The 12,800-nt window shown below is 35.9% G+C and overlaps 1 protein-coding gene across 1 annotated transcript; it reads left to right on the top strand.

Annotated features, from left to right (window-relative positions):
- Positions 1–7,634, top strand: AT-IE (histidine biosynthesis bifunctional protein (HISIE)). The gene is made up of 7 exons (XM_028084301.2): positions 1–164; positions 263–337; positions 4,624–4,782; positions 6,185–6,430; positions 6,533–6,628; positions 6,724–6,872; positions 7,142–7,634. Exons 3-7 carry the CDS (start codon positions 4,645–4,647, stop codon positions 7,356–7,358), a joined length of 846 nt encoding a protein of 281 aa, XP_027940102.1. The 5' UTR covers positions 1–164; positions 263–337; positions 4,624–4,644; the 3' UTR covers positions 7,359–7,634.
- The last annotated feature ends 5,166 nt before the right edge of the window (positions 7,635–12,800 follow it).

Below are 12,800 nucleotides of genomic sequence, written 5' to 3'. Positions count from 1 at the left end.
TAATAATTTTGTTTTTGTGAAATGTATCTGATTGATTTCAAGATATCTATGTCACCACTGAAGCCCGTACCGGTGTGTCACTACTAAACACAACACCACACCACACCAAACCGCTTCCACTTTCTCTCCGCGGTCTACCTCCTCACATTTATCGTTGGGCTTAGGTTTGATAAGTTTATCGTTCAGCTCTCTCGCTTCACCACTTTTGATTGCTTATTGCCCTTCATCTCTCATACCTACTTTTTGTTACAACTTGCGCTAGGGCGTATTTGAATCGCAACATCGAATTGGTCTGTTGTCTTCTAAACGTGTTGCTGTGCGAATACGGTGAACAAAGGTTAGTATGTAACTTAGGGTTCTAATTTTGGTTAGTTAATTAGTTTGAATTTGGATTCATTGTTTGATTTCGTTTCTTTTCCCTTTTTCGTATATAATCTACGGTTCAGTTTTAAATTTTGATTTCTCTTGCTGCCGGATTAAGATTCTTCCTTCAATATACAATTTGTGATATAGAAAGTGTAGACTTTCCTGCAATTAGAGTAATCGTGCATTGTGTGCTAAGCAAAGCTTACATAATTGCAATGTGGGATGCTTTAATTTCATTGTTCCCATCTTCATTGCTTGATTTGTGTTTTGTTAAGTGTGTTCCAGTTTCTTTGTCGATTATGAAAAAAAATGCTCAATTTTGTATTTCATAAGAAGTTGCCCTGTACGTGGCAGAAGTAGTGTTAAATAGACAGAAAATTAGTGGGACGCAATGATTCGATGTTTACAAGCAGTTTTAATCAGTTCTGTGACTAGATATTGTGCTTTGTGGTAAGAGAGACTGAAGGTGCGGGGTTACCTTGTCTGGTTGTCTTACAAGTGGATGTATGTGTGCACAATGCGTGTTACAAACCATATAATACATGTGGTTCTATAATGTGTGGTAAATACAATATTATTCGCCAAATAGGAAGGAAATAATGAAAATAACTCAGACTGATAAACCTGTTAACCCACACCTTAAAATTCCCCTTAATAACCTTGAAGTTATAAATTGTTCATTATAAAAAGTGCAAAAGAACAGGCAAAATTCTTACTAGAAATAGGTCATCAACTTCATGGTGTAATTATTTCTGTTCTTCAATCAAACTCAGACAGTGTAAAAGAAAAGTTAGTTGAAGAGAAAGATATATTTTAATACAGGAAAAGTAAATAGTAACTATGCATATGTCTACCTCACATTGAGTAATTAATCAACTTATCTATCATCTAATAATCCATACAACAGACTGGTTACTTATTTCTTTTAGTTCAGAATTTGACTTCTATTTTGGTGAATTTAGCTCTGCATATCTTACAATGTTATGCTTTGGATTTTTTTAGCTCAGAATTTCACTTTTGTTCTTAATGTAGCATTTTCTTTAGCCGTGAAAATAAACAAATAAATCGTTGTTCTCACTATTAAACATTCTCCTAATCCAACATTTTTAGTTATTCCTAAATTTTTAGTTACTTTAAACTTTGGTAAATGAATGATATGTAATTAGAGTGTCTTATTCATTTTTCAATTTAGCTTTCACTGTCTCTTTTAAATAGCATTTGATGGGTTTTTCACTTCCATACTGTTTAATACTTTTCACGGGCTAATTCTTTAGTTAGTGGAGTTGACATATTAGGATTTGCTACATACCTGAAGAATTGAGTCAATTCAGATCTAAAATCTTTAATATTACGTCAGTGAATGTTTTTCATTATATTACTCATTTCTCCTTTTCACCTATTCAAGATGGACAAATGATTCTATATTTAAATTCCTCATGCACAATTATATGCATATATGTTGCAAGCCTTGGTATCTATGTGATGGCAACCCCCTAGTCAAGGGGTCAATCACAAGAAGCTTGGCCAAGTGCATTCAAGAAGAGTTGGATTCATATGAAAAAGGTGGGCCCAAACTCTTATTCTCTTGGGCCACCTTGGAGAATTCTTAGTAGTATAGATTTATTGTGGGCTTTGTATTATGAGCGTAGTAGTGTAGGATTTCTTTTGGACCTTGTATGATGGGCCAAGTAGCATAGGGTTTTGGGCCTTAGAAAGCCCATTAGTGTGGATTGCATTCTTCATTGACTTTTCCAAGTAAATATGCACCTATCCTGGTAGCTTGGAAGGCAAGGGAGAGACTTATCTCCTTTGGGAGAGAGTGACCATGTGTCATGCTCTCATTGGAGAGTTTTTCTCTTAGTGGCCACATGGCACTCTAAGAATGGAAGGTATTTTCCACCTTCTTGAGTGGCATGACACTTTAGTAATGGAGAGTATTTCCCACCTTCTTGAGTGGCCACATGTACTCCTCCTATTGGAAATGATTTATGCCTTGGACTCCAAGCTAGCCAAGTTAGAGTTTTAAGGGTTTTGCATCTCCAAATTTGGAGACACCTTAGACTATAAATAAAGATGTCTCCCTCCTTGTAAATTCACTTTGAAACTAGTAGAGTCATGCTGCTAAATTATTTTGTGCCTTCATACTTGTCTCCAAAGTCAAGGCTAGAGCATCCCATGTGGTCACCTCTAGTCACCCTTCCTTAAGTGTTGGCCCTACCCTACTTGAGAGCACCAAACCACACCATCCTAGACATCAAACCATGCAAACTGAGAGGTATCATTCTTCCATTCCTTGCTTCTGTGCGCCTACTCTTCTCCATGGATTCATCTTCTAGCTTTGGAGCATCCTACCTTGAGGAGGGAGCCATCATTATGTATTTTACATAATATCTTTCTTTGCATAAAAAATAAAAGTTACAGGGTGGTTTTTTGAAAAAGAAACTGAAGTACTTTCCTTTATTTATTTTAGATGATCATGTTTTTATGTTTTCATTTAGAAGTATTAACATTTTGTTTTTAAATGTATGCCTTTTCTTAATTTCATTTTAAAATTAGATGCAAAAGGCATAACAAGGATCTATATTTGTGATGGAGTAGTTAACCAACGTGCACCAAGAAGCACCTGTCCCTTATACATTGGCACTTTAATTACCTCTATTTTTTTAATAAGAAAGTGACAGGTGTTTGAAAATTCTTTCAAAAGCAATTTTTTTTGAAACATCAAATTCCATCTGTGCACTTTTTTAGATCTGTAAGCATCCAAGGTTTTTCTTCCTGCACTCCCAATTTTTCTTCTTGCACCTCCAAGTTTGACTGTGAAGACCATTATATCCTTCAAAAAAATAAAAATAAATTATAAACTAAATATCTCCGTAGCCCGCACCCCCAAGAATGAAATTCGGTACCCCGGTTTCTAAAAGCCGGTAACACCGGTTTCAGAAGGCCAGTAACACCGGATTCTGAAAGCCGGTAACACCTAATTTGAAAGCCGGTAACACCGGATTCTGAAAACTAGTAAATTTATTATTTATGTATCTTAAATTTATGATTCTCCTATGATGTTTCTTCCAAATTAAGTTTTACCCAAATTAGTATGAACCCTAATTATGATTTTAGGAATTCTTTCATCAAATTGGCATGAACCTTAATTATATTTTTACCCAAATTAGTACAACCTTAAATTATGAAATTTAAAGGTTGTTGTGTTTTCTGCTGAAATAGTAAAATTTATGGATATATCTTGGGTTGCATTACAAATTCTGCTACACATAATGAATTAGTTGGATAACCTTGATTTGGAATAGAAATTAGAATACCTCTGTTGCATGAATTCAATGATTTAGAAATATTAGAAATTGAAAAGTGCATAAGTAAATCACTCTATGAAAATGGTTTAAGTAAAGAAAATGAAGAATTTTTTATTTAACTAGAAAATTAATTTATATAAAAAAATTAAATTCGGCACCCCTAAAATTTTTATTCATCTTTCACCACTGTTGATATCTTGAAAATTGGTAACACCGGTTTCTGAAAGCCGGTAACACCGGGTTCTGAAAACCGGCAACTACAAACCAAAAGGGTAGCATGGAATTACAAAAAAGTTGGGGGTGTAGGAAGAAAAATTGGGGGTGCAGGAAGAAAAACCCAAGCATCCATACCTGGACCATTTCTTCTCACCCGTATCTACTAAACTCACTTTTATTTCAGTTGTTTAAGATGCAAACACCCCTCGATTCTAGATTCCTTGTCTATGTTCTGTTGATTGTCTACATAACAAACAATTATTAAAGCTACTTTCTTTATTAATGGTCATAAATTATAAAATATTATATTACAATTTACATTTGCAATGGCATCATTTATGTGCTAAACAAGCGAAGGAAAATAAGAAGCCCAAAACGACTTATCACGTGATTGTGAGTGGTCTTTTCCCGATCCCAGAAACCCTTTCATTTTTTTCTTTTCACTGTTGAAGTGACGTTGTTAGTTCTGCTCAGCCATTCTCTCAGTTCATCGTTCACTTATTGCCAAGGTTCACATTGAACTAATTATTGTTTCATTCACCAAACACGACAAAAAACAAAAAAAAATTGAAGCAATGTGCATTGTTTTTTCGTTGAAACCTGAAATTGAAGATTTAAGATTCTGTATGTATGAATTTTTAGGGCAGAATACATTTTTTATCCCTGGTGTTTTTCGAAATTGTGTGTTTGTATATCCATCTTGTTAGATTCACTGAGAAATTGGTTGTTGCAGGTGAAGGTTCCCTTCGAATCCATGGCTGTTTCGTATGTTCACATGGTTCAATCTGGCAGGGGTTTCTACAAGGGCAACCTTTCCTATGCCAATTGCAGATACAAGGGAAGGAGGACCAACCGTTTAGTTTTTGCTTCTATGCACACGTCAGACCCTAAGGTACTTCACTGTCACCTAACTAACTAGTATGGTTTCAAGGATTTGGTTTCTTGAGGAAACGTTTACTTGTGAAAAGAAGGAACCTAGTTTGTGTTTTTTTTGCCAAGTTTTAAATTGACTGTTTTTCAAGACATGGTTTGCCCAGTTGATTGCATTGCACATTCTCCTTATGTGGTTTTATTGGTGAAAACAGTAAATTTCTGTACGTGGACTTACACTCACATGGTGATGTCTGTTACTGAGATTATTGTCATTGATAATCAAGGTCCAAAGCATACTATTGAAACGATCTGTGTTGTTGGCTGTCTATTGCGGATGTTTGTTGCCCTTATTTCCTATAATTCGTCATCTGATCCTAGTTTGGATAATTTCCTTTATAAAATACTTGTAAGAGAAGAAAATAAGGAGAACGAACTAGGTTTCTCCCATATACTAAATTTAGCTATTGCATAAGTTAAACAGACTTTGAGAAGATAACGTGATAGAACTTTTACAAATTAGTTTATGCATAAGTTAACTTTAGCTTATGAGAGAAACATGTTTTATTTTATTTCAATTTTGTTTACATAGAGCCCAAGTAGTCAGTGGTGTAGCTAGGACCTGGAGTCTATGGGGACAAATTATAGAAACTGAAATCATTGGGTTCAAATATATAGGAATAGAGGAGATGCAATACAAAATTATAAAGTTTTACTTGAAGTTTTCTGTGTAAAAAAAATTACTCATGACTTTTTTATATTGAAGGTATGCACTTCACTGCACCCTCTCACTATTATGTAAGTGTGCCACTTTTAGTTGTCGTCGACATACAATTTAGTTCTGTTTTGTCTTGCTGTGATTTAGATTATCTAGAACAAGAACTGTCTCTGATTTTTATTTTTAAAAAAATTGTTGGTTGCTTAAGTATCTATAAGACTATAACAGTAGTTACATAGTTATGCTTTATTTGTTAATGGAGATCTTCACGTGAAAGAAAATCAACGGTAAACTTTGCTTTTTTGTAATAATAAGGCCATATTTGGTGCAGATCAGAAAGTAGAAGTTTTTTTTTTTTTTTTTTTTAAATCACCATTTTCAGTTATCTTTAAAGTTTTAGTTCTATTTTAGTTGTTTCACTTTCGATATAATGTTGCAGTTCTCATTAGATTGTGGATGTAAGTTTAGATTTATATATCTGGGTTTAAATTGGGTGACAATGTTGTTCCGTGCGATCAAGTCCCCGAATTCTTTTACTTTTTTATGGTGATTGTATTGCTAATATGTTGTTCTAACAAGAACATTCATCCTATGTGTTCTTTGTGGATTTTCTTAGCATTTCGTGTTTTCAATTTTTTGTTCTTATTGTATTTTTCTTTTGATGGTATAACTCCATGTTTTTACATTGAAGCGCTAAACTTTTCAGGTAGATTCATTACTGGACAGTGTAAAATGGGATGACAAAGGCTTAGCTGTGGCAATAGCTCAGAATGTTGACACAGGGGCCATTTTAATGCAAGGTTTTGCAAACAGAGAAGCAGTTGCCACAACCCTATCTTCTCGAAAGGCCACTTTCTATAGCCGATCGAGATCAACATTGTGGACCAAAGGAGAGACCTCTAATAATTTTATCAATGTTCATGATGTCTTTCTTGATTGTGATCGTGATTCTGTAAGCACTTCCCTTTTTCTCATTGAATTGTTTAGTTTTCCTTTTTGATTTTAGTTTCATACTCTATGTTGTTTACTTTTCTCCTTGGTAATTACTTCTCAGATAATATACCTGGGGAAACCTGATGGGCCTACCTGCCACACAGGGGCTGAAACATGTTATTATACATCAGTCTTTGACTTATTAAAACAGCAAGAGGTAACTAAAAGCAAATAAAAAGTACATGTAATTGCCATGTTTTGCTGGAGAGAAAGTGCAGCAACATTCAAATTATTTTGGTTTATCTGTTACAGGATGAAGGAAATAATTTGGCATTAACCTCTTTGTATGCATTAGAGTCAACAATCTCACATAGGAAAACAGAATTAATCGGAGAAAATGAGAAGCCTTCATGGACGAAGCGATTATTGCTTAATGATAAGTTGCTGTGCTCTAAAATCAGGTTGGTATAACTTAGCATGTTATTATGTTGAGTTGGAATTTAAAAGAGGAAAAGTAGATCCCTTTTTACATGTTTGTCCCAAAAATATCACATTCTACATGCTTTTCAGTCATTAAGAAGCCTTGTAGCTGATCCCATTGCTTCTGCATAAGATGCCTTTTACCTACAACACCACTTTTATTATAATTCACTTTTCTTGAAGGTACAATATGGATTAAACGATTATTTTTTTATGATCTCAGATTGTAACTCTATCTTTCTACTCGCAGGGAAGAGGCAAATGAGTTGTGTCAAACACTAGAGAATAATGAGGACAAGTCACGTACTGCCTCAGAGATGGCTGATGTACTTTATCATTCCATGGTTCTGCTGGCACAGAAAGATGTCAAAATAGAAGATGTTTTGCAGGTCCTTCGGCTGAGATTTTCCCAATCTGGTATTGAGGAGAAGAGAAGCCGTTTATCCCAGAAACCATTGGATCATTAAATTTTCTGTCAAGCTATATCTCAAACAATATATTTAGCTTTTGTCGACATTCCTGGATTCACTGTATGTGTTATTATCTGTGTGACTATACTGAATTGGGGTAGATTATTTAAATAGCGTAGAGAATGTCAAGAACACCATGTAACTGCTATCCACCCAATTTTGCAGTTTACACTGTTTTTGAAGTTTAGATATTGCTTGGATGCTTATTTCTAGCAAACTACAAGCCTGTAATGCATATCTTAAGTTATTTAGAATTGATTTTGAGCTGTTAAATGTAATTGAGATATGTAGTTACTTTCAACCATAGCTATAATAAAATGTGTATATGGTGAGAGGAGTGCATTTTAAAGATGAAAAAAAAAACATTCCAAGTTGAATTGTTGAGACTTGTGTAATCGTCTTGTGGTCATATATTAGCTCCTTCATATTTCGTGGCACACGCCTGAAAATCCTTGACAACGTGACAATTAACCATTAAAGAGATAACACTGTCCCCACATTTATATAGGCACTGCCCCCGTTTGCCTTTGTTGTCACCCTCTACGTGCGAGTCACTCCTAATGATATCAGTACAAGCACTACAACAATTTGGAGCCACTCCTAACGGTAGTGGCACAAGCACAACAATTTGGAGGCTTTTGCTTTTTGAATCCTTATGCTTTATCTCACATATGCTTTATCGATTGTATAAAATGTTGAAAATACCCCTTTCTTTTTGCATGTAAAAAGTAACCTATTTTGATTCCCTCTTACACCTTCGTACCAATCATGTCTTTGTCGCCTTCAACCATTGTGAGCATTGTGTCATCCTTGCAAGTGATGATCTTTCTCCAGTTGTGTTGACATGGTTATGCCACTGCATTTTGTGACTTTCTCGTGGATACTCCAATTTGAGTGGTTTTTTAAGTTTCTAAATTGTGTAATATGAAAATCTTATCTCAAGCAACAATTTTGGAATTAGAAAAATGGATTTGATGTTGCAAATTGTTGGCAAATCATACACTAAGAAAATAATATCTTCAAGCAGAAGCACACTCACAAATAAGAGCAGAAAAATATAAATAAAAACACATAAGAAATTTAACTTGGTTCAACACCTCAAGACCTACATCCACAAATACTCAACAAAAAACATTATCACTCAAGTGCAATTGCAAACCTTCTTACAACTTTTTATGGACCAAAACTACAAACTCTTCATAGTACAATTTTTTTGACAAAAAAATTGTAAACCTTTCGTATTGCAATTTTTCTGGTAAAAATTGCAAACATTCCCATGACACACAACTACCCAAGCCCCTATACACCCATGGGACTTATTAAGTTGTGGTGACAATTCCGAAAGCAACTCTTTATTTTTATAACACTTTTTGGCTGCTCTCTTCTTCATATTACTCGATGTGAGACTTTGGTGAATACTCACTTAAGAACCAACACATCCTCCCTTCACCAAAAGTCTCACATGTTATGGAATAAACATTTGACACACCGCCAACAAATATGCTTGAACCACTCTTGCTATTAGTGATCCAACAGATCTGTTTAACCACTCTTGTCACTAGTGATCTCCACGGACTCTTTAACGATGACAATCTTTCTCATCAACGGCCCTCACCGCCTTGCACATCAGACTCATTGTCGACAACTTCCACATCTTTGTCACTAACACTTCATTGATACTCAAGGGGAATCCATCAAAATGCCTTGGTCAAGCCACGACACTGCCACAACACCATGACGCAACACTCGCTGCTGACAACGCATTGTGTAAGCCACGCAAAACACCACCATTAGAGATCTTGAGCTCCACCCTAACCACACAGATCCAACGTTACCAAATATCACAGTCCACTTGACGTAACAACTAGAATCGATCTATAAACCGCAGAGCATTTCCTCCATGTACATGCCACAAATCGTGACTCACACATATCAGATCTCCATCGTACATCACTTACTAGGCCACGCAAGCACCAACTGTGACCACCTCCACAAATCTGGGAGCATTTTGCCACACAAACTCCACTCTCTTCAAAGGTGCAAGACGCAACGTTGATTCTGGCCAGTATGCCAAATTGCTCCTCTTCCTCCCTTGATTAGAAACCATTGGTCAGAATATAAACTCTAATGCCACTGTTGGGAAATTATGCACTAAGAAAATAATATCCTCAAGAGGAGACACATCCACAAATAAGAGCAAGAAAATATAAATAAAAACACACAGAAAATTGAACGTGGTTCAGCACCTCAAGGCCTACATCCATAAATACTCAACAAAAAGCATTATCACTCAAGTGCAATTTTTCGGGCAAAAATTGCAAACCTTCTTACAATTTTTTTATAGACGAGAACTGCAAACTCTTCATAGTACAATTTTTCTGGAAAAAAACTGTAAACCCTTAATAGTGTAATTTTTTTGGCAAAAATTGCAAACCTTCCAATGACACACAACTACCTAAGCCCCTTATACACCCAAGGGACCTATTGAGTTGTGGTGACAATTCCAAAAGGAACTCTTTATTTTTGTAATATTTTTCTGCTGCTCTCTTCTTCATATTACTCGATGTGGAACTTTGGTGAATAATCACTTGAGAACCAACACAAATTGAACAATCCAGAAAGCTTTTACTTGTTACATGATTCAAAAAAAGTTTTAGATTGAGCTATCCAGAACTACAAATAATGGTTATGTATAACAATCTAGAATGGTCCTCTAAATTGAGTAATCTAGACAGTTTTACAGATGGTGGTGTATAACAATCTAGCATGGTTTTCAAATAGTCTCACAAAATGAGAAATTTGAAATGTGTTTATTTATGGATTAAGAAATCTAGAATGCACTCTCATCAATTAATTCAAAATCTAAATGCACTCTCATCAATTAATTCAAAATCTAAATGCACTCTCATATTGATTAATTCAAAATTTATTTTCAAATTAAGTAATTCAGAATGCATTTCAAAATTTGAAGTTTAAAATGCATTTTTTATTTTCTAAGTTTTTTTTTTTGTGACATATGGAAAAGATAACAAATGGTGTTTCTCAATCCAATGAATGTGAGAAATCTGCTACTTTAGTAGAAAGGAGAAGTACGGTGTATGCTTTAATGGTTGTGCAGTTAGAGGATGCACATCCATATGACATGCATAATGAAGTATCATTTTGTGAATGTGCGAAAGATACCCCTTTTTGACTACATAAGCAAATCACGTTACTAGGAATTTATGAAACAATGTAGTAAGAATATTGAATAGTAAGTTTGTTTTGTGATAAGATATTGAACATTATTTTTGTAGAATTGGTGAGGAGTTGAAGTTTGTTAAAGTATAATTCAATATAGAAAATTATCCGAGTGTTTAAATCTTGTATTTGTCAAAAGACATGTTTCTCCATCTAGTGAGCTAAACGTTGCAATGTTTATATTACACCTTTTGTTGTAAAACCCTTAATTATAGGTGATTAAATTCTCTTAGATAAGAATATATTTTTCAAATAATACTTGGATTTTTTCACTTGAGGGACTACGTTCTAATAATACTTGAACTTTTAGCTAGAAAGGACTATATGGTCAAATAATACTTAAGTTGTTTTACCTAAGAGTGATTGAGGTTCAAACAATACTCACTTATAACTTTCTCTTGCTAAGTGAAACTTGTAACATCTCGTCAGGATATTACGAATTTATAAATAAATAAAAGCAATAATTTAAAATACGCGGCAGTTAATAATACCTTATTTTCCCAAAACGCGGGAAAATTCAAAATTTATTAATTAACCATCAAGAGTTCAAGTCCATAATCACTAAACACAGGTTTCATAAAAATCCCGTAGGGCTTTACATCGTGTTTCAAAAACCAAAGGAAATAACAAAGCTTTTCCCCATATTTATCCCCTCTCCGCAGCTAAGCTTCACCTGAGCCAGCTGCATCAACAACATCTGCTTCCGTGTACCGCGTACACGATCATCGCCAAACACACGTAGATAGGGTGAGCTTAATAGATAAAACATATATAATTTTACAGATATATATACATATACACATATCACTAAAAATAACTTAAACATCCCACTTTGTTCCATCTTTTAATTCATACCACCTGATCCCACTCAGATTATTCATGTTCTACATCGTCTAGTGAATACTTCAAGATGACTTGTTGCCATACCTATTGACCACAACCGATAGAGCACGTGCATGAATCATGCTACGGATCACACACCTTACGCCAGGTGGAGTTCCCAAATGCGAACATAATTCACAACGTCCCAAGACTACCAAACTCGTCAGCCAACCACTGAGGAGGGCAATCTATTTGGACCCATCCGTACTGGCCATAACCAGCACACTCACACCGACAACACTCGCCAACCCGAGCCACAACTCAAGGGTTCCTCGTGTTCATCCGCCATCCTGAGCCACAACTTAAGAGATGTTATTCTGAGCCACAACTCAAGGAATACCACGTGCTTAACCCCTATCCGAGTCACAACTCAAGGGATACGTTCCGAGCCATAACTCAAGGAATACCAGCAATCCCACCTTTAAAGCACCACTAGACGCCTTGTAGCTCACAAATATGAAATCAAAATTTCAAGCTGCAGCAATACAAATTGCCTGGCGGGGGACACATGCCGCCAGGCGCTGCCAGCTCCCAGACCGCATGGCGGGTGTCGCATACCGCTAGGCGCCAAGCGCCTCAAAACACGTAACCACAATCACCACCGCCTAGCGGTTCAGTCACCACCGCCCGACACCAACGCTCCAGAACCTCATTGTTCCTGCTCCGTTCGCCTGGCAGGATCTTCCTCTCCGCCAGGCGCCACTCGCTCCAGAGGCCCTCTGTGTATTGGCTATCGCTTGACAGTCTCAACCCTGCCGCCAAGAGCCATATCAGTAAGCTGCACAGTAGTGACTCCCAAATGATCCAACCAGATTGCACTAAGATTCAATTCACTAAACCTCACCACACAATTTCTTTCCAATCCTCTTACACTCACTCCCAATAATTAACTCATTACCCAAGTTCTAGACTCTCATTTGGATTTGCTAACCCAACTTATAAGAGGTAATCTGGTTTAACCACATTATTTATCATATTAGGCATACTCTTATGCATTTCATACCTCTGCTACTCTCTTATTTATCCAGCAGTGAATGAAATACCACCAAGGTCAATATCCCCCACCATTACACTTACTACCTTTGCCCCCAAGACCCAAAGTTAACATTACCAAATAACCTTAAGGTTTCACCATTCAATCATTCTTACACAAAACAGAACTCTAGTTTGTCTAACCTAAGATTAATTAATGCATTATTCACTTTATCCTACATAACCATCACACCTGCTGTTTACATCTACTCCTTTCACACTTTCCAATTCATCTAGACCCCTTCCTTACTATCTTTTCACATTTTCTCTCTTTGCCCTCCAACT

This window comes from Vigna unguiculata, chromosome 1 (genome assembly GCF_037176805.1).
Source record: "Vigna unguiculata cultivar grain cowpea cultivar isolate G323 ecotype 2 chromosome 1, ASM3717680v1, whole genome shotgun sequence".
NCBI lineage: Eukaryota > Viridiplantae > Streptophyta > Magnoliopsida > Fabales > Fabaceae > Vigna > Vigna unguiculata.
The sequence above is the reverse complement of the archived record's forward strand: the minus strand, read 5'-3'. Positions and strand labels throughout refer to the sequence as shown.

What these genes read in the sequence shown, in the direction of transcription:
- AT-IE (XM_028084301.2), top strand. Translation starts at nt 4,645, where the DNA reads ATGGCTGTTTCGTATGTTCACATGGTTCAATCTGGCAGGGGTTTCTAC. An exon ending in TTGATTGTGATCGTGATTCT is followed by an intron (nt 6,431 to 6,532) that starts GTAAGCACTTCC and finishes ATTACTTCTCAG; the next exon opens with ATAATATACCTGGGGAAACC. An exon ending in ACTTATTAAAACAGCAAGAG is followed by an intron (nt 6,629 to 6,723) that starts GTAACTAAAAGC and finishes TATCTGTTACAG; the next exon opens with GATGAAGGAAATAATTTGGC.